Consider the following 21,022-nt stretch of genomic DNA (forward strand, 5'->3'; position numbering starts at 1 on the left):
ATCCCGAGAGCACATGGCTCAGAACAGTTTCTTGTACTAATGGCTTCTGCAGGCTTTGTTCATCTGGACACTCTGGTCCTTCCCATCAGTTTGGCTCTCTAAGATGTAAGCTTGGGAAGTGGGATAAGACATTATCTCACTTCTGGAAATTCGAAGTCTGTGATCAGGGTGTTGGAGGTTTCTTCCTTCTGAGGGGCGTGAGGGAGAATCTGCCCTAGGCTCCTCTCCAGGCGGTTGGTGATTTGCTGTCAATCTTTGCCCCTCCTGACTCATAGATGCATCACCTGGTTTCTGCCTTCACCTTGTACATGTCTATGTAAAAATATCCCCTTTTCATGAGAACACCAGTCATGTTGTACTGGATTAGTGCTGGCTCTGTTTCCTTCATTTTACCTGAGTCACTTCTGTAAAGACGAGGCTCAATCTTTACAGAGAAGGTGACATTCTGAAGAACTGGAAATTAGGACTCCAATGTGTAAAATTTGGTGGTGGGGAGGGGGACACAATTCAACCCATAACTCCACCTTCTGGGGAAAACTAGAATATGAAATATCTCTGAGGGGAGCTCTGGGAGAGAAGTAGATGAGCAGAAGCTCTAATTCAGTCATTCGTGAGAGCTGCTGCCCAGCTGAGAGTGTAACACCGTGGGGACCAAGTTGATCAAGCTAGGAGGAGGTGAATTTCCTCCCTGTGGTCTTGGGTAGACACATGGTCTTAGAGTGGCAGGGGGAGTCTTGGGGGGCATCTGGACGCTCGCATTCCAATGCTGGCTCCTCCTCTCAGACTTTGGACTTATTACCCAAGGCCTCAGCTTCTTCATCTGAAGCATGAAAAAACCCTTTTGTGAGTAGTTGTGAGTGTCTATATAATAACATATATGAAACCCCATGGAAACCATGAAGATACATTATGCTGTTGGGCCATGGAGCAGCACTGGTTTGTGTGGCAGAACCGTAGCTTTGACATTGAGTGCTGCCCTTTGCCCCTTCCCTCGGACTCTTCCCAGCCCTGTCTCTCCATTCGAAAATGGAGCTGATGCCATTGCCCTCTGATGAGCTCCCCAGGCTGTGCCAGGCCAGGTGGAGACTGTGTATTAAGTGTTGGATGGATATGCTCTGTGTCTGGTTGATGAGGCTGCTGCTAATGATGGTGGTGGTAGTGGTCAGGGTGGTGGTGATAATGGTGATGGTGATGATAATGCTATTGTTCTTGTTGATGGTGATGTGATGGGTAGTGATGATGGTGGTGGTGGTCATGATGGTGGCAGTTATTATTCTGCATACCGTAGATTTAAACAAGACTGTAAATTGATTATGTTCTCTTTTTATTAAGGACAAAAGGAGCTATTCTTGTCCTGTGTGTGAAAAGTCTTTTTCAGAAGATCGATTGATAAAGTCACATATCAAGACCAACCATCCTGGTAAGGTTATGGATTTTGGAGTGATCAATTTGGGAAATCAATTTTAATACGTCTGTTTTAAAGCATTAAATATCAACTGTATTATATGGAAATGAAGAAGAAGAAATACATAAAGAAATTCAAGGGAAGCCATCGTCTGTATTTAAAGCTGGGAGATTTATAGAATTATTTAATTCATTTTGTTCTGTTGCCCAAATTTCAGTCACATCTTCTGCTCCCCACAGTCTCAGTGACCCTCTCCCCCTTTTATCATGAACTTAAATGCCTTTCGGTGGATCATCTGTGCCGTGTGTCTGACCAGGGTCCTTGCCCTCTTCCGGGCTGTTGTCTTGGGTTCGTGTAGCGCACAGTGGCGGTTTATCAGTAGCGTTGGTGCCCTCTCAGCCTGAGGAGCTTCCATGCATGGAAGTGGCCATCGCTGTGGGCCTAGCTTCCTACACTGCTCAGGTGAGATGTACCAGCTTCTTGGACACCCATGTCCTGTCACTTCTGCTCTTAAGTCCTGTTCATTTTTTAAGTTCTCCCTTGGGGCTGCTTTTGTGGCTGCCCAGCCCGTCAGCATTGTGGCATGCTGAGCCCTTGTACTCTAGCCATTGCCACTGTCTCCCCTGCATAGGGTCATTCTGACGGGGCTTAACCCCAGATCCCCAGTGCCCCGTCATTGTGTAAATAAGCAACAGCTGTGTGAGCTAAGTGTGCCTCTGTCTGCACCCTGGTCTCTTTCATAAAAAAATTTGTATCTGCCCTTGGTATAAGGGAACAGACTCACTGATTGTAAATGATGAGCAATGGAGAAAAGGGAAGAAATAACAAATAGGCACGGACACCCCTGCTTTCTCTGGGAACAGACACGCCTTGAACCCTCATTGGCGTGGCGATGCTTGGGCTCTGAGATGCTCTGCAGACCCAGTTCTGTCCTTCCCAGGGCAACCTGTGTTGTAAGTGACCGGTTGTCCAATATGAGCCCAAGACAGTCATTTAAAACCACTGGCCTTTGCTCAAGAAGAAGTCTAAAGTGTTCTTTCAGCATCTTTTTAAGCTTTTTATTATGGAAAAATCTCAAACATGTACAAAAGTACACAAAATAATACGAAGGGGAAAAAAATGACATGAAAGTAGAAGAGAAAGGAATTAGAGAAGAGAAAATGAATGTGGGGGTTTAAGGGAGGGCACTAGAGAGGATGGATATATGCATGTATGAAAATGGCACTGTGAAATGCACTATTTTGTAAAATTAATATATACTACTAAAATATATATTTTGGAAAAATGAATAATATAAGGAACTCCATGTATCTGTAACTCACCTTCCACAGCGATCTACATTTTGAAAACGCTTTTCATGTATCTATACCATAAACCCTTTTTTTCCCCTAGAATAAGTATGTCCTAGGTATCATGCAGTTTAGCCATCAAAACCTTACAAATCTTCTCTAACTCATAAGGCTTTTTCTCAACATAACCACCCTGTCACCAAAAAAACAAAAACAAAAATCAAAAACAAAATTAACAGTGAATACTTACTACCATTGAGTATTTGTCCATTTAAAAATCTTCCAGTTGACCTAACACACACACACACGCACACACACACACACACACACACACACACACATCTAATTGCAGTTGGTTTATTTGAATCAAGGTGCAAGAATTTTGGTTTTGGGGTTTTTTTTTTGTACCAGGGATCGAACTCGGGTCCTTGTGCTTGCGCAGCAGGTGGTGAAACCACTGAGCTAAATCCCTGGTCCCCCAAGAATTTTGTTTGGTAATTATGTCACTTAGGTTTCTAGTGTTCTACTAGTACTCTCACATTTGTTCCCTGTCATTGATTTCTGGGAGGAAACCGGGTCCCTTTTCCTGTAGACACTGTCACATTCTGCACTTGTCTGATTGTTGCTTTGTGTCATTTTTCCATCCCTCATGTTTTATGTTAACAGGTATTTAGATTTGAAGCTCGATGAGATCCTGCTTTACCTTTTTAGGCAGGAAAGCTCTCATGATCCCACCAGGCACATCCTGACTTGTCCCCTTAGTGATGCAGGTGCTATCAGGAGGCTTCTTCACACCTAACTCAAGCCGGAGTCCTTTACCTCCTCTCATCGTCATCCTGCTTTCTTCCAGAGGTCTCCATGAGCACCATTTCTGAGGTGCTTGGGAGGCGGGTGCAGCTGAAAGGGCTAATTGGAAAGAGAGCCATGAAGTGCCCATACTGTGATTTCTATTTCATGAAGAACGGCTCAGACCTTCAGCGGCACATCTGGGCTCATGAGGGTGAGTGGTGGTCTGCCCACATGGAGCTCCCTTTAATTTTGTGCCCCGAACTTTATTTTGGGAGTCCATTAGGAGGAAGCTATGTCTCCACATCCCTGCAGGTAGACTTCTTTACCACATAGAGGTGTGCCGTCAGCCCCTAAAGGCCAGACATTTACACCATTACTCATCCTGCTGCATTTGCACCGAGTGGATGTGTGTATTTCCTCCTGAAATAGTCACCATGCATCCCTTGCTGAGAAACAGGGTCACCTGTGTGTCTTGAGCACCTATGTTGCATGCACAGCAGCAGCTCCACTGCCCATACTGTGCCCTGCACTCAGCAGCACTGAAGGATCACTGGCATCAGGAACAAGGGAAGGTGAAGAGGGTGGTGCGGAGTGTTGCTTTCACATCATGGAGAAAGTACTCAGAAGGGGACTGAGTGGAGTGGAGTGAGAGTGTGGATTGTGCTCTGGGGCACTTGCCATGAAAGCAGTGTGGGAGAGCCACTTGCTGAGACTTTGAGAAGGCGTAAGTCAAGATTCTGGTAGAGGCAGCCTGCCACCAACTTTGTTTTCTCCCCATGTCATGGATATGGACCTGGGAAAGCGAATGGGAGAAGGGGCCCAGGAAAAGTTCTTCCAGACTTTTGCATCAGTCCCTTCCTGCTGCGTAGGGAGCAGGAATGCTGTAGATGGGAAGATAAGACTAAAGGGGGATGGAGAGTAGAGCATTTTCTCAATAAAAGTGACTTGTTATAAGTTCCAGGCAAGAGACTGTTAGGAAGAGGCTGTTTAACAGTTCAGTAAGAGAACTTCAGCTGATGGATAGGACTCTGAGGAAGGCAGAAGGGTTGAGATCCCAGGCAGAAGATCTTTTTGTTTACTGGCATTTACTGAACACTTGCTGGCTCCAGCCAGGTGCAGGGTGCGTTACCCATGGGATATGATCTAGTATAACCTCAGAAGCATCTGCTTTATACTGTGAGGGAGAAGAGGCTCAGACAGGTTCAGTGATATGCTCATGGTCACGCAGCTGACAAGAGGTGGGCTGGGGTTTGGATCATGCCATCTGATCCCCAAGCCCTCACTTTCTGCTTCTCCACTGACGTGCGTCAGGACCAGGAGTGAAGGCGGCAGGCCTATCTGGGAGTGCTGCTCTTCCTCATGGAGAGGGCAGCCATGGCCTTGGCCAGTGTTCTCAGCAAAAAGGAGGCAGAAGCACCTGTCTAGAGGACAGGTTTGGAATGGCACTCAGGAATCTGCAGGGAACCGACCCTGGTGAGGCACAGGGAGGCTGGAGACCTAGAACTCAGGAAGCGTCTGACTAATTACGTGCACCTGAGTGTGCGGTTCAGCTCTGCCCTCACCACTTAGGAGCTGTGGGATGGCACCAACACCTCCTCTTTCTGAACATCAATTTTCTTATCTGTCTGATGAAACTGTATAGGGCAGTGAGATCATTTACAGGGATAGAAAACCCTCTGTAGATGTTTGTGTGTATTCATATACAGTCAGTGCTTTTGTATTTATTTGTGATGGTGCATTCACGTTGTATATTTACAATTTGAAAGATCTCTATTTTAAACAATGTTAGAGCGATGAGACGGCTTCTGAAAGCCAGAGGCTTCTGCTTTTTGTTAGAGTGTTTTGGCATCACAGTGCCATCCTCTCACATGTCTGCACACATGTATGTATATTTGTTCCCTGGTAGGTGTGAAGCCCTTCAAGTGTTCTTTGTGTGAGTATGCAACTCGTAGCAAGAGTAACCTCAAGGCTCATATGAATCGTCACAGCACTGAGAAGACGCACCTGTGTGACATGTGTGGCAAGAAATTCAAATCAAAGGGGACGCTGAAGAGTCACAAGCTCCTTCACACGGCTGACGGTGAGTGACCCCAAGTGACCCTGTCCTGTCAGTGTGTAGTCTGGGGCTGGTGTTCTCAGAAAGGCAGCATGACCAGGGCCTCGTGCAGAGTGGCCTGACTTTGGCAGGTGCTGGGTATTCTCTGGATGTGTGGTGTGTGCTGGCCAGGTGTGACCAGGAGGCTGCTTCAGGGAGTGGGGCAGCCTCAGGAGGCCTCGATGTGGGTTCCGGAAGTTTCCGTCCTTTTCTGGTGGATGCTGGTGTTGTCCGGGCTGCCACGAGGTTCCCATGTTCCATCCAAAGTGGGGCTCAGCCTAAAACACTAATGGTAAGTGGGCATATTTGGCCTCGATAAAGTGTACTCAAGAGCACTTCTCTTCATTCCTTGGGAGCCTGGATTGGGCTCTCGTGTGTGCCAGCCGTGAAGGGAGGTTTGAGGGCACCAGACCCTAAGGACCAGTCTCTGCCTCGGAGGAGGTTATGACCTAGAAGGGAGGACAGAGGAACAGGTGGGCCTGGTGGATGTAAGGGGCAGGGTGTAAGACATGGCGGACAAAAGCACAATGGGTGTAGCACTGGGACAGGTTCCTGGCTTGGGCTAGGTAGAGGGAAGGAAGATTTGTTCTTGTAAGACAGGCAGCTAAACCATGAAATCCCTTATATAGTTGATGTGCTAACCATTAATTTGTAAAGCTTTTTTTTGGTGCTAGTACTAGAACCTGGGGCCTCTTGCATGCCAGGCAAATGATACTTTACCATTGAGCGATATCATTGGCCTATAAAGCAGAATTTTTTGAAGACATCCCTTTTTACTCAGAAACCCTGACTGTGTGAGAAAATTGTGAATACTTCATGTAACAAAGTTGCTAAACTTTATTTAAAATTTATTGTTATTTTAGCATAATTATATACAAAAAATGGGAGACCAAAGTTATTTCCAAAGAGATTTTAATTTCAGGATTTAAGGGCTGATACAGCTAGGTACAAATGTTCTTGGAGTTGGCCTCATTGTGTGTGTGCTGTTGGATCATGGGCAAGAATTTGGCTGAGCTTGAAGGACTTGGTGGAAAAGCTGAAAGCTTAGCCGGAAGTCCTCAGGATTACTGACCAAGGGCTTGCTGAAGATTGAAAAGGTGTCAGGGTCCCAATTGTTAAAACTTAAAACAGTGTTCTGTAAATAAAACATTCCATAATCAAAGTAAAAACACAATGACACTTACGTGGTCAGATGCAAATAATGAAAGCATTAAAGTCATATAGGTATGAATTCCACACCTCCAATCAGCCTTACCGATCTTTCTGCTGCCTGAACCTTTCAGGAAGAACTGAGTTTCTTGATGTGATGGCTTCTTTCTTACTGAAGTCCTCTTGTGAAGAGCAGCCATCCACAGAGCCAGGAGAGTTTGCACTGTCCCCTGATAGCTGGGTCAGGATAGCACTCACAGGGACCTGGCAAGGGTGCTGTGGCTTCAGGCCTAGTTGGGTGATCTGGGCTCTGTGCTCAGAAGCTTTGAGCTCATGGTAGCCCTTCCCCAGGGCCTGGCCTTGCACCTGGAGCTGCCTACCCAACATCTGTACCTGGATATCTGACCAGCCTCTTAAACTGCATGTTCATCTCTAGCTCCTGGTCTTCCTTCCCAAACTGGTCTCCCATGGCCTAGGAGTTGCCAGACTTTGCAAAGAGACAGCAAATAGTTTAGGCTTGGAGTACCACATACAGTTTCAGCTCTATCTTCCTTTTCTCTTTTGTGTTAAAAATCTTGTTGAAAACATGTAGAAGCTTTCTTAACTAGCAGGTGTACAGAAACAGGAAGCAAGCTGGTTTGGCACTGGCCAAGGCTACTGACCTAGCTGTTCCCCACCCTGGTAAATGGTGACTACATTTCAGTGGCTCAGGTCTAAAGCCCGGACAGTCTGGACAGTTGTTCTTCCCCCGCTAACTGTCCGTTAGCAAGTCCCACAGGTTCTCTCTCCAAGTAATGCACGATTCTCCACTTCCCAGCACCTCTCGGTATCCCTTTCCATCCAAGCCTCTGCCGCTTCTTGCCTCTGTTTTTTTTTCTAATTTACCATAGATTTATGTTATCATATCTTTCTTATATGTACATAAAAGGAAAAACAGAAAAGTAATTTGCTGATTTTCCTAAACTGCACCTTTTGAGCCCAACTCTTCTGAACGACTCTGGTACTACAGTGAGGACCTGAAGCTTTACCTGAAGCCCAAGCCCTGCAAGTTTTGTTGCTGGTGCTCTCTGATCCCCAGAAAGTATGAACTGGCCACATTCGCTCCTCATCGCTTTGGCATTTTGTCATCTATTCCAAGGCGCTTTTGGAGTTTCTCAGTAGAACCAGCAGGTAGGTGACTTACAAAAATTTAGTTCTTCCTTTCATAGGTCGTTGCTTTGCAGAAAAATATGGATAAAGGTCCTACCTCAACTTTAAATTTGTTCTTCACTAATATTCCTGCCCTGCTGCTTTGTCCCTGATTTGCTTACTATTAATTTGTAAAGCATTTTATTTCGTTGCTAGTGGTGGTAGAACATCAGCCCTTTCACATGCCAGGCAAATGATACCTTACCGTTGAGCCATGCCGCTGGCCCGAAAAACAGAATTTTTTGGAAGACATTTTAAAATGGCAGTTGAACACCGCACATGTACTAGCAGGGCGCATAACTTAATTGAAATGAGGATATGAGCTGTGAGACCAAGTTTACACCTGCACGTGTGGGGTCAGCTGCCATGACTGCTGACGGAAGTGACGGGTCATACCGGCTTTCATGACACATTCTGGTTTCTAAGATACTGAGATACAAAAAATGTGTCTCAGAACTGAAGAAATAGGGTAGTTCTTGGTTAATGACTGGCACTATCCTAGGAGGAAGGTGTTATCATCATCATGTACATTTACAGGTGGAGGTGCAGATTTCCTCCGGCCTTGCAGCAGCTCCCTGAGTGGCTGCTGCCTCTCTTCTTCCCTTGTCCCCTGGTGTCTGTTCTCAGCATAGCAGCCAGAGATCCTGTTGGATCAAGTCAGGTTCAGGCTGCCTGGGTTCACAAACCTCCTGGGGTCTGTGCTCGTGAGTCACAGCACAAATCCTCCCGGTGGTCCCTGTGCTCCTTGCAGCCCACCCCACCTTCCTGCCTTCCTCTTCTGCTCCCACCAGCTCTCCTCTCTCTAAGTTATTGGTCTCCTTGTTCCTCAGACCTCCAGGCACAGCCCATCTCGGCGTCTTCTCCAGCCTTTCCCTGGCCTGCAGTGTTCCTCCCTGTGTCCTAATGGATCTTTGTTCGTGTCAGGTCCTTACCTAGGAGTGAGGTTCTGAATAAGTTTTCCCAGGTGGAGTATGTGTATAAAGTCTTATCCCTCCTCCCCCCATTTTCCAAACTCCTCCCTATTTCTTGTGTTTTTCTACTTGGCTTCTCTTTCTCAGGTTTACTAGACAGTTCCCTTAGTTACCATTTTGTCTTTGTCCCTACTTCTGAAACTCTCTTGCCACTTACTTCATTTTCTCATCTTTCCTACTTCTTCTTTCTGCCGGGGATTTAGCTCAGTGGAGCCACGCCTGCCTCCCAAGTGCAAGGTCCTGAGTTCAATCCCTGGTACTGCAAAAACAAAACAACTACACTCCTTAAAGCTTTCTGTTCCCAGTGCACTATACAGTTTCCTCATTTGTGAATTTTCTGTGTCTTCTACTAGATTTTAAGCCCTGCATTCAGGGGTTTTTGAGGTACTGTATTTGTTTGTGTCCTCAGCACCTAAAATAGCACCTGGTTTATAGTAGATTCTCAGTAAATTTTTGAGGTGTGAATAAGAAAAACAAACTGCATTGCATAAGCTGGTTAGGATATAGCAGTGCTCAAGAAGTGCCAGTTATTTGCTCTGGTTTCATTTCCCAGATAACTGTGTTAAATCAAGTGCTTGTAAATTAGATGCTTTAAAACATATTTATGGAACTCATTATTAAATGATTCTTCTTGGACAACTTTTAATGAAGTAAAAAGGAATTGAGTAATTACTGTCTCCTTTACCTGCTTGTGAATCGAATTTTTCACACTTACTGGCTCACTTAAAGTGATGTATCCCTGTTTACTGCATTCCTGTATCCCCGAGGAGCTCATTACCATACTGTAGAAATGATAGGCCATTTTGGGTGGAGGTTTCATTTAGACAGGTTTGCCAGTCAGTATGCACAGAGAGAGAACTTGATCTCTAACGGGCCTGATCAAACACTTGGCATGTATGCCAACAGTCTGTAAGGATTTAGTGCAGAAATTACACTGTAACACACTTCTCCCTTTTGAATTTAAAAAGGGCCTGGGCATAAGGCACAGTGCAGAGGTCCATACATGATTCTGCCCACTGCTACCAGAAGAAGGAGGGTGAGTTGTGGAGTGCTTTCATATTGCACAACCTAATGAGAATTTCTAATCATGAAATAAAAAGCTCTTTGAAGTTCAGTGCTGATTCCTTTGGGTCTCCCCCTTTCCCTGGTCCAACCTTCTCTCACACACTGGAGTTAAGAAGCTTTCTGGTAAAATTTATGAAGAGGAGTTCTCCAGGTTTCAAGCACTCTTGTGATGTATAATAATTAGACAGATGGAAAGTTGATTATGGAAATCATATCTGAGTGGAGGAAGTAACTTTCCCCCTCCTTTCTTTAGATCGTAATAAGAGATGTTGTGGCTACTTGTTAAAGTATTCTAGGAGGTGTAAGTGTGGAGATTTCTCTCCCTCCTCTTATGTCCTCTGAGAAGCGCAGTCAGTCCAGTGTAAAGTCACCTCACTTATTCTACCTGTGCCATCTTACTTTCTAAAAAATGTAATATCTGAAAATCAGGAAGCATGTGCAAAATGGTGCCCATGCTCCAGCCTGTTTTAGAGAGATTCTCTCTGCATGGCGTCCTCATTCCTCCAATTCTTCCTCCCTTATCCCAGATAGAAGGCTAAGGGCAGGATGGGAGTGGGCCAGAGGAATGAGCAGGACAGGTTCTGTTACTGGTCTTCCCCAGGCTGATGGAGGAGTGAGTGGGGCTGATTTCTAGGCTCAGAAATATCATTTTATAGGTGCACTGTGTTTGGTACACGTGAAGCTCTTCTGTCATGTTTTTCTAAACCACAAGGTCTCTTGGAATAACTGAGCCCATAGTATAAAATGAACTCAGCAGTTTTACTGGGCAGTCAGCTTAGACTGCTGTACAGATTTAACTACAGTGGTACCTTGGTTCACGAAGTTGATTCTTTCCACAATTCTGGTTGCAAAGTGAGTTGAACAAGAACTGAATCAAATTCAATGGTTAGGTTCAGTGTTGATCTTATGGGGAAATTGGATTTGGTTCTCATCCAATTTGGTTTGTGACCAGAATGCTGGAGAGAATTGAGTTTGTGAACTGAGGCACAACTGGATTTAATGAGACTTGGTTACCCAAAACCTCACAAGAGTGGAGGGGTGTAGGGTGCAGATTCCTGGAATAGTATACATCACGTTTTAATCCTGCTTTAGGCTCTGGGCTTTTCAGTTGTTTTATCTGACTCGGTGTTACCATCTCCTCCTGATCCATTCCTCCTTGTATGAAAACTGATGTACTAATTACAGAGAATCATGAAGCTAAGTCTATAGTTGCTTGAAGTTCAGCCTTTAAAGTACAGAGAGTTTTTAAACTGTCTTTTTATTGCCATCGCTATTTCTGTTCTGATTTGCCACTGTGCAAATTACCCCAGATGCTAGAACCCTGAAGCAGTGTGCTCTGCAAGCCCTTGCCGCAGAAGGTCCATTAAGACTCCTCCTGAAGAATGCTTTTCTCACGTTAGGTGGCAAAGCTCTGTGTGCTGGGCTGCGTGGGCAAGCAGGAAGGCAAAATGGCAAGACTGTGGCCTCAGGAGGGCAAACCCAGGTTGCCAGGATTTCTGCCTGTGCAGCTGCTGGCAAGTACTCCTTCACCCTCACTGTAACAGGGATGTGTTCATTTCTTGTGTCTTCTATAACAGATCATCACAAGTTTACTGGCCTAGAACAAAATACTTTGATTATGTCACAGCTCTGGAGGTCAGCAGCCTAAAGTCCAGGTGTCAGCAGCCCTGCCTTCCTTCTGGGGACTCGAGAGGGAAATCTGCTTCTTCGTCCTCTGTAGCAGAGGCTGCATGTACCCTTTGACTTAGGAAGCCCGCCTTTGCATTCCAAGCCAAGGGCCAAAGGCGTCGCACCCTCTGGCCCCTTCTGCCCTGCCTTATCCTCACATCTCCTCTGACTCACCCAGCTACCTCCTTCTTGTGATTGCGCCTCGGCCCAATTGGACACTCCAGAATCGTCTCTAGGCTCAAGGTCCGGAACTTCTCCACATCTGCAAGATCCTTGCCTTCCCCATGTAAAGCAGCACTTCTAGGTTCTGGGGATCGAGGCCTTAGTACCTGTGTGAGTGTGGGGCTTATCTACCTGTTGCCGTGCAGTCGGAGACTCACTCTGGATAGGGGCATCTTTGTTCCTATTCCTCTCAGGGCCAGAGTTCTCATATTACCAGAAGCTCTTACTGTGTGCTGTAAGCGTGGGTGTTTGTAGCAATTAATCTGCACCATCAAGGAAAAACCACATTCCTATTCTTTCAGATATGCTGTCACTAGGCAGATGCAGTGTGACAGATAATATTCAAAGAGTATCCTTGCTGAAAAAGAGTAAATGTCCGTTTTCTGAAAAAAGCGTAAAGGCAGTTTTCTGAAAATGTACTTATGCTTAATACTACCTTTTTCAGTAAGACTGGATAAACAGTCATGAGGAAGCATTTTCACTTTAGATAATGTTACTAATGACAGTTTAGATTTATGGAAATTCTTTCTGTAAGAGCTTTAGTGCCTATCAAGTTGGAAGTACATAGAGTTTGATTTGGCTGCAATGATTAATTTAACAGACATTTCAAACAAGTTGCCTAAAAGTGGAAGGAGTTTTCCATCACTTTCTCTTAGTTCTGATGGAATCCCAATGCCAGAAGCCAAAGGTGATGGTTTAAGATTTTCTTACTGTTCCCATTCCTCCTCAGTTTATGTAGAACACTGTTTAAAGTAACTGAAGTACTGAAGTACTGGAATCAGCCTCAGCGAAACTCATGAGGCAGGTGATAATACGGTAAGAAACAAAGGAAACAGCAGGTGCCATGCACGGCAAGTATGGTCACCAGGGGTGTGTGTGTGTGTGTGTGTGTGTGTGTGTGTGTGTGTCTGTCTGTCTGGGTTCATTGTCGTGGAGATTAGGGGCCATTGTCTTCATTTTCAAGAGCGAAACTAGGTGCTGAAAATGTCCATCCCTTGTGGGCTCAGCATCAAAGGTGCAGGACAACATAGGCATTTTGTGTTTCTGTGACTTTCCTGGGATGACTTCAGCTGGAGCCCAGGTCTCAGCAAAGCAGGAGCTCTGCTGGCTCCCCCTGTGCATTCCCCTCTCCTCCCACACCCCCAGGGAAAGGGTTTCCTGTGCTTCTCTTTTTCTAACCCAAGGCAAGATAATGAGTATTTCCTGTTCCCCTTTGCCCCCTTCCCACCTCTAAATCCCTCCAGCCCCATTATCACAGGACAGGTTGAATTGCTGTCCCAGGAGTGAGGCCTGAGGAAAGGGCAGAGCTCGGGATGATCAGACTCCTGACCATGCACTTTCTTTGTCATTGTGCACAGGAAAAGAATTCAGCCAGTGTTCAGTTTGCCACCACAGGCAGCACCCAGATCAGAAGTCTTTATCCATGGGCCAGGGACCAGTAACTCATGCGAGCACAAGCTCCTTCCAAAAGAAAACTTATGAACAGAAGGTTTGCAAAGATGGCTTTTTGAGAGGTGGAGTAGAAAAAGCACAGGTGACTCCCCACGTCTTTGCAGGTGATTATATGTCTTTGAAGAGGATTGGAGCTAGTGGTGACACACCGTGTCCACAGCACTGGAAGGACTCTAGCCTGGCTCTTAGAAGGGCATCTCACTGAAAACCTTGGGGGCACGTTATGCTCATTATGTCTTTTTTCTTTCCACCTGCAACAGCAGCCTGTGTGATCTGGAAATCATCACGCAGTCCTCAGACTTTATCTTTGAATTACACAACACAGCTTTCCTTTCTTAAGCAAATTTAATGCCAGTTCTCCACACCTTCAGGGAAGGTGGCTTGTTGTGCTGGTAAATTAAAGGAACACACACAAATGCATAATTCGTAAGTGTACAGCTCAGTGGAGTATGACAGACAAAGTAACCGCAGTCTAGGACCGGGAGCAGAACGTGGTCAGCCCCTCTGAAGTCCCCCCTTCCTTTCCAAAGATAACTGCTGCTCTGGCTTCTAGCACCATCCCTGAGCCTTCCATGTCTGAACTTTAGTTGCTTCATACTACATACGTTCTTTTGGGTCTGGCTTCTTCTTTTAATATTATGTTTGTGATATTTGCCTTGGTGGTTGTGATTTTGACTTAACATCTGGGCCTCTGAGTCAAATAGGAAGAGTCTTTAAGTAATTGAGATAGTAAATTCTGTAGTTTGTCACCAAGAAGCTTTTATTCCTGCATAGATTTTATTCACTGAGGTAGTTTTTGTTGTTGTTGTTGTTGTTTTTTCAGTAGGCCTGGAGTGCTTTCTGCAAGATTGCTTCTTCAAAAAGAGGTGTGACTCAGCTTTCTTTGTCCTCTTCAGTGGAAAGACTTGGCTTAGAGTCACTTTCGAGTGCTTACAAAAGTAAAAGCCTGCCTCAGAGGATAAGAAGTGACCACCCCTGAGGTTATTTGCAAAGATAAGGCAGTCTCTTCTTTGGGATACCTGGCCAGACAAAGCTATAAGCCTGCGCACAGCAGTCCAGCCGAGGTGGTATTCTGCAGACAATGAGCTTCTTTGAACTTTCAAGCTCAGGGAACGCTGATACCACTGCATCGTCCTGCGATGGACAGAGCGATGTCTGGGCTTTGTGCAGTAGCAGGCGAACCATCCCAGCCTGTCCAAGACAGATGCTAATGATCTGAAATGCCTTTCTGTTAGAGCAACTGACAACATTAAAACAAATCACAAAGGTGCCTTCGTAGAAGGATGCTGCAATTCTGTCACATACATATAACTGATTCTTTCAAAATCTTTATTCCTATTCATAGGGAATGATTACACACTCATGACAAAAATGTAAGTATCATTCTTGTAGCCTGGAAGTTAATATAATTATTCTCTATTGCTGTTCAATCTGTAAGTAACAAGTTTAGGAGTTGTATAGTGTTGCATTAAGCTAGTGACCAAGAGTTTCATAACCATTCTCATATTATTTTCTTTTTTCCTCCATGTATTATAAATTACATGTCAGGGGACTTTTTCTTGCAGGTAAACTTTTCCTTCTTGTTAGGTCTTTCCTCAGGATGCATTTCCAGGAGCAGGATGGCTGTCTTGTTTTGGTGGTTTTGAGTGTGCATTGCACTGCCAAATTGCTTTTCAAAAGGTTGTACCAGACACATGGAAGTGTCTGTAATAACTCTTTTATTTTTAATGCTTCATGTTACTAAAAATGCTCAGTTTCTTAGCTTGGTGAATATATAGTCAGACCGTGTTATAATTTGTATTTATTTGATAACTCATAACATTGAGCAGGTACTGTAAAGATTAAGTGAGCAACTGTTCATCAAACATATGCAGCTTTTTTGATTGATTCGTCATGATTTTATTTCCCCTTGAGTGAATCAGTTAGCCTTGCCCTTTTTGTCTGCTTGCTGCCCTGGGTGTGCATTCAGCATCCACCTGTCCATTTGACTGCTATCCTTGTTGGAAGTCTTTCGATCCTTTCACAGAAGATCCTGCAAGGAACTGAAGTTAAGAAGAGGGGTGTATGGTGGAGGCACTGGGGTCTCACAAACTCAGGCCTTCACATTTGTGGTTGCTTCTCCCCAAAACTGTCTTCAACTGCCCTCGTCACTAGCTCCTCATCCTTGTGTTTCTGCTAAGCACCATTTCAATGGCCCTACCCCACTCCCACCCCCCACCCCCCTCTCCCCCACTGCTTTGTCGTCAGTGCCCTCTCGCACGTTGTAATTATCTGTTGGCGTACCCGCTTGGCTGCCCACTTAAGTGACAAGCTGCGTGAGGGCAAGGGCTCTGCTCTCTGTCCCCGCTGGTATCCCGGAGTGAGGTGTGGTCCTGACAGGCAGTGACTGCTCTGTGATGCCAGTGACTGCAGCGTCTGCCTTGCCTCCCTTACTTCCTGTGACGCCCTGTCTGTCTCTGCTGTGCTCTGCCCTGCCCTTCCTGCATACTGGCTTGTTTCCTCGTTTAATCTGCAGTGGCTCCTGAGTGCCTGCCTCAAGTCCAGACAGCTCCCGTGCCTGGTTCAGCGTGGGCCACTTGCCCACTGGGGTCTGGTGGCCTGTGGCTGAGGCCGAGTGGGTTTGTGGGTGGCTGTGAACAAGGCTGTGTTACAGTCGTGCTGGTCTTGCTGCACTGGGGTTGATGTGGATAAGAAGTAGGGGCTGGCAGACTTCTGACCAGGTCTCCTGTCACTTCGCGCTGGCCGTGTCTGCAGCATGGGCTCACTGCTCAGCACTTGAACATGGAGGAAGAGTGCACAGTTGTGGCCCTGAGGTGTCCACAGCCTGTGAGGGAGCCAGACAGACCGATCAAAGACCAGGCAGCAATTAACTGCATTGGCCGTTAGACAATTTGGTTACCATGGTGACACCACCAATCACAGCAATCAGAACCCAAAACCCTCCACTCTCATGATGCCGATATTCTCCTGAGACAGGTGACAGATATACTACAATCAATAAAAATAATGCCGCATCACATCAGAAATATGAACACATTTCAGATGTTGAGAAAATTGATATACAAAAGTAAAGATATGAATGTGAAATGATTCAGATTCAATATAAAAATATCATAAACTTTAAGATGTTAAAAATGAATCAGTGAAGGGGTAGGGCTGTCATTTTAATCGGGATGGCTCTGGAAGGATTTGGTGAGAAGGTGACACTTGCATGAAGACTCCAGGGTGCTGAGCCAGCAGAGAACCTGCCAGCTGTCATCGGGGTGTGAGGTTTTGGCCTGAGAGGAGACAAGGGCAGAGAGCCTGCTGGGGGAGGAGCAGAGGGCCTCTAAAATCTCTGCTCTTATAACTGCTTACGCTTTATTACAATTTTACAAGCATTTCCCCCTGCTCTGTTTTGCTGTAGGGGTATTGATTTAGGGTGGCTTAATTGGAACTGATTCCCTGGATCATCTCAGACAGGGCCAGGGAGGTAAAAAGCAGCAAGACCAAGGTGCCCACCAACTGGCCATGGTGGCTACTGTAGTGAGGCTCTGCTGCTGGGTCTCATCCCCCAGCCTCATCTCTAGGGCTGTTTGTCAGGAGCCTGTGCCCAAACCCAGCTTGCACCAGGCAGGGATCCCTCATCGTTTCTAACAGGACCTCTGAGTGGCAGAGAAGAAAGAGCCCAGGCTTGCATGGCGTGACTTGGAACACACTTCCCTTGCCACTGGGCCCTTTCTGGTGGCCCTTTCTAATGGATGGCCGGCCCATTCGGCAAGCCACCTTTATGGGAGCGTGGTATGCATGTGCCCATTGTTGATATATATTCCTCTTTGCTTTGGAAGAAAATGTGTCTCTCCTCATTAGCAGAAAGGATCCTGAGGTGGCTGTGCATGGGGGCAGAGTAGACTAGGGTCTGGGTCCAGTGCTCCCCACTTCATGACGTGGCAGGTTACTTAGACTCACAGTCCTAGCTCCCCATACACGAACAGCTAATGCCGCCTGGGTCCTAGGTGTGCATGCACAGTGACACTAGGCTCCCAGTCTGGTGTAGGTCATGATGTCCAGTAGTTCAGGAGGTGGATGCCAGGTGGATTGTATGAAAAGTGAATGATTTTAAAAATCATCCTTTTTAAAAATTTACATTTTTTTTCTCTTTTCCTGGGATTTTCTGTGATTCATACCCTCATGTACCCATTTGATGTTCATCCATGGGGTCAGTCTGATCTGAGTAAATGCTAGGTCTTTCAGTCCACTCTTCAATTCTTAGGAGTCTCTGTATAGAGGACAGCCTCATGGTTTCAAAGCATTACTCCTTTATGAGTAGTCATGAACTAGCATTCCGCTGTTTTAATTAGGCAACAGAAGATTATGGCAAACACTTTCCCAGGACTGTTTGACTCGGGCTGTCAGTGGTTACTGGAAACGTTGCTGATGTTTACTGCCAGGGTTCTGCTGCCTCTGTCAGCAGCAGCTTTCAGGATTTGCTTTCTTTTCGTGTCTCTTGCAGAATCTTTTTTTTTTTTGTATTAAATTCTTTTATTGGTACATTGTAGGTATACAATACAATTACATTTCTCATTGGGAATTGTACCTTTACATAATGCATCTTGGTTCTTATTTTTTCCCCATTCCTAGCCCTCCCTTCACGGCCTCCACCCTTCCCTATTTACAAAGACTTTATTTCCATTTTTTCCATTTCTCATCATTTTTCCTTTCCCTTCTTTCCTTTCCCCTGCCCCTCCTACTACCTGTACCCCTTTGGACCTTTTCTTCCTATTTTACATTATCGATTATTCATTCTAATCATTGTTACATTTTAGGTATACAATATAATGACATTCATCATTGGAAATTTGCACCTTTACATAGTCTCTCTTGGTTCTTATTTTTCACCCTTGCCCAGCCCTCCCTTCAACCCCTCCATTCCTCCCTATTTACAAAGATTTTGTTCCTATTTTTCCATTTTCTCATATTAATCCCACTCCCTTCTATCCTTTCCCCTAGCCCTCCCACTTCCTTCTCCTTTGCCCCTTTTCTTCCTATTTCACATTACCTATTATACATTTAGTCCTTATTTACACTTTCAGTTTCTCACACCAGAGAAACTATTCGGTATTTACACATATGTGTCCTATTTATTTCACTTAAGGGTATTGCCTCAATGTGCATCCACTTAGCTATAAATGTCTCTAATTTCTCATTTTTATGGCTGAGTAGTACTCCATTTTATAAGAAAACCACATTTTCTTTATCCAGGCTCCAGTTGATGGGCATCTGGGCTGTTTCCAAGTTTTAGCTATTACAAACTGTGCTGCTCTGAACATGGGCGCACATATATCACTGTGGTATGATTCTTTTAATTCTTTGGGGATGATCCCCAGCAGTGGAATAGCGGGGTCAAATGGGACTTCCAGTCCTAGTTCTTTGAGGTATCTCCACACTGATTTCCACAGTGGTTGCACTAGTCTACATTCCCACCAGCAGTGGAGCCGGGTTCCTCTTTCCCCACAGCCCCGCCAGCATTTGTTATTGGTTGATTTCGTGATAGCAGCCATTCTTTCTGGAGTGAGGTGGAATTTCAGTGTTGTTTTCATTTGCATCTCTGGAATGATTAGTGATGTTGAATATTTTTTCATGTATTTATTTGCTATTTCTACTTCTGTGTCTGAGAAATGTCTGTTCATTTCAGATGCCCATTTTTGGATTGGGTCTTTAAATTTGGGAGGTCTGATCTTTTTAAGTTCTTTATAGATTTGAGATAGTAGACCTTTATCTGAGGAAGAGCAGGTGAAGATTTTTTCCCATATTGTGGGTTGTCTCTTCACACTGCTGGTGGTTTCTCTTGCTGTGCAGAAGCCTTTTAATAAGAAGAGATCCCACTTGTTGATTGTTTGTGCTAGTTCACAGGCAACTGAGGTTTTGTTCATAAAATCTTTTCCTACACCGATGTCTTCAAGGGTTCTACCTAACCTCTGTTCCAATTGGTTCAGAGTTTCTATTTTAATATTTAGATCTTTAATTCATTTTGATTTTAGTTTAGTGCATGGTGAGAGATACAGGTCTAGTTTTAATCTTTGGCAAGTTGAAGCCCAATTTTTCCAGCACCATTTATTAAAGAGGCTATCTTTCCTCCAGTGAGGGTGTTTGGCTCCTTTGTCGAAGATGAGATGGAACAGTGTGTCTGGCCTTGTTTCTGCATCTTCTAATCTGTTCCACTGGTCCTCAGGTCTGTTTCTTTGCCAGTACCATGCTGTTTTTATCACAGTAGCTTTGTAGTATAGTTGCAGGTTGGGGATTGTGATACCCCCTGCCATGTCTCTGTTACCTAGAATTGATTTTGCTATTCTGGGTCTCTTCTTGTTCCAAATGAATTTTTGGATTGTTTTCTTGAGGTCTATGAAGTATGCTGCTGGGATCTCAATTGGAATTGCATTAAATCTATATAGCAGTTTTGGAAGTATGGCCATTTTCACTATATTAATCCTTCCTACCCAAGAGCAGGGGATGTCTGTCCATTTTCTGATATCATCTTCAATCTCTCTTTTCAGAGTGCCATAGTTTTCAGAGAAGAGGTCTTTGATTTCTTTCGTTAGGATGATTCCTAGGTATTTCAGGTATTTGGATGCTATTGTGAAAGGAATTATTTGCCCTATTTCTCTCTCAGTGAGTCTGTCATTGGTGTAGAGGAAAGCTATTGATTTTTTTGTGTTGACCTTGCAACCAGCTACTTGACTGAATTTGGTTATTAAGTCTAGAAGACTTTTGGTGGAGTTCTTGGGGTCTTCTATATAGAGTATCATGTCATCTGCAAATAATGACAATTTGACTTCTTCATTTCCTATCTTTATTCCTTTTATTTCTTTCTCTTGTCTAATTGCCGTGGCTAATGTTTCCAGAACTATATTGAACAAGAGTGGTGACAGTGGACATCCTTGTCTTGTTCCTGATTTTAGTGTGAAGGATTTCAGTTTTTGACCATTTAGTATGACATTGGCTGTTGGTTTTTCATAGATATCTTCTATCAGTTTGAGGTAGAGACCATCAGTTCCAATTTTTTGTAGGGTTTTTATCATAAATGCATGTTGGATTTTGTCAAATGCTTTTTCTGCATCTATGGAGATAATCATATGGTTTTTGTCCTTGGCTCTATTGATATAGTGTATAACATTGATGGATGTGCGTATATTGAACCATCCCTGCATCCCTGGGATGAATCCCCCTTGATCAGGGTGTATGACCTTCTTGATGATCTTCTGCATTCTGTTTGCCAGTATCTTATTAAGGATTTTTGCATCTATGTTCATTAGTGAGATTGGCCTATAGTTCTCTTTTTCAGTTGGGTCTTTCTCTGCTTTGGGGATCAAGGTGATGCTTGCTTCCAGGAATGAATTTGGGAGTACTGCTTCCCTTTCAACTTCATTGAAGAGTTTAAACAGTAGTGGCAGTAGATCCTCTCTAAATGTCTTGTAGAATTCAGCAGTGAAGCCATCAGCGCCCAGGCTTTTCTTAGTTGATAAGTTTTTAATTACATTTTTAATTTCCTTGGTTGATATTGGGTTGTTCAGAATTTTTAGGTCTTCTTCATTCAACTTTGGTAATTCATATGTATCTAGGAATGTGTCCATTTCTTCTGTGTTGTCCATCTTATTGGCATATAGGTTCTGGAAGTAGGTATTGATGATCCTCTGGATTTCTGCTGGGTCTGTTGTCATTTCACCCTTTGCATTCCTAATTGCATGGATTT

At 44.6% G+C, this 21,022-nt stretch overlaps 1 protein-coding gene across 50 annotated transcripts in view; it reads left to right on the forward strand.

Annotated features, from left to right (window-relative positions):
* Zfat (zinc finger and AT-hook domain containing) overlaps window positions 1-21,022 on the forward strand; it is a 346,969-nt gene that overhangs the window by 204,542 nt on the left and 121,405 nt on the right. For all 50 annotated transcript variants that reach the window (XR_015440115.1, XM_087183897.1, XM_087183866.1 and 47 more), the window contains 3 exons: window positions 1,333-1,420; window positions 3,545-3,694; window positions 5,390-5,563. Coding sequence is in view for 49 of the 50 variants with exons in the window: in XM_087183897.1 (XP_087040023.1) it covers window positions 1,333-1,420; window positions 3,545-3,694; window positions 5,390-5,563 (412 nt within the window). In the remaining variant the exon portion in view is untranslated. The remainder of the gene's footprint in view (window positions 1-1,332; window positions 1,421-3,544; window positions 3,695-5,389; window positions 5,564-21,022) is intronic.

The sequence above is a fragment of the Heterocephalus glaber genome, unplaced genomic scaffold (assembly GCF_053883595.1).
Source record: "Heterocephalus glaber isolate CG9 unplaced genomic scaffold, H.glaber_assembly_v1.0 deba00000281, whole genome shotgun sequence".
Lineage (NCBI taxonomy): Eukaryota > Metazoa > Chordata > Mammalia > Rodentia > Bathyergidae > Heterocephalus > Heterocephalus glaber.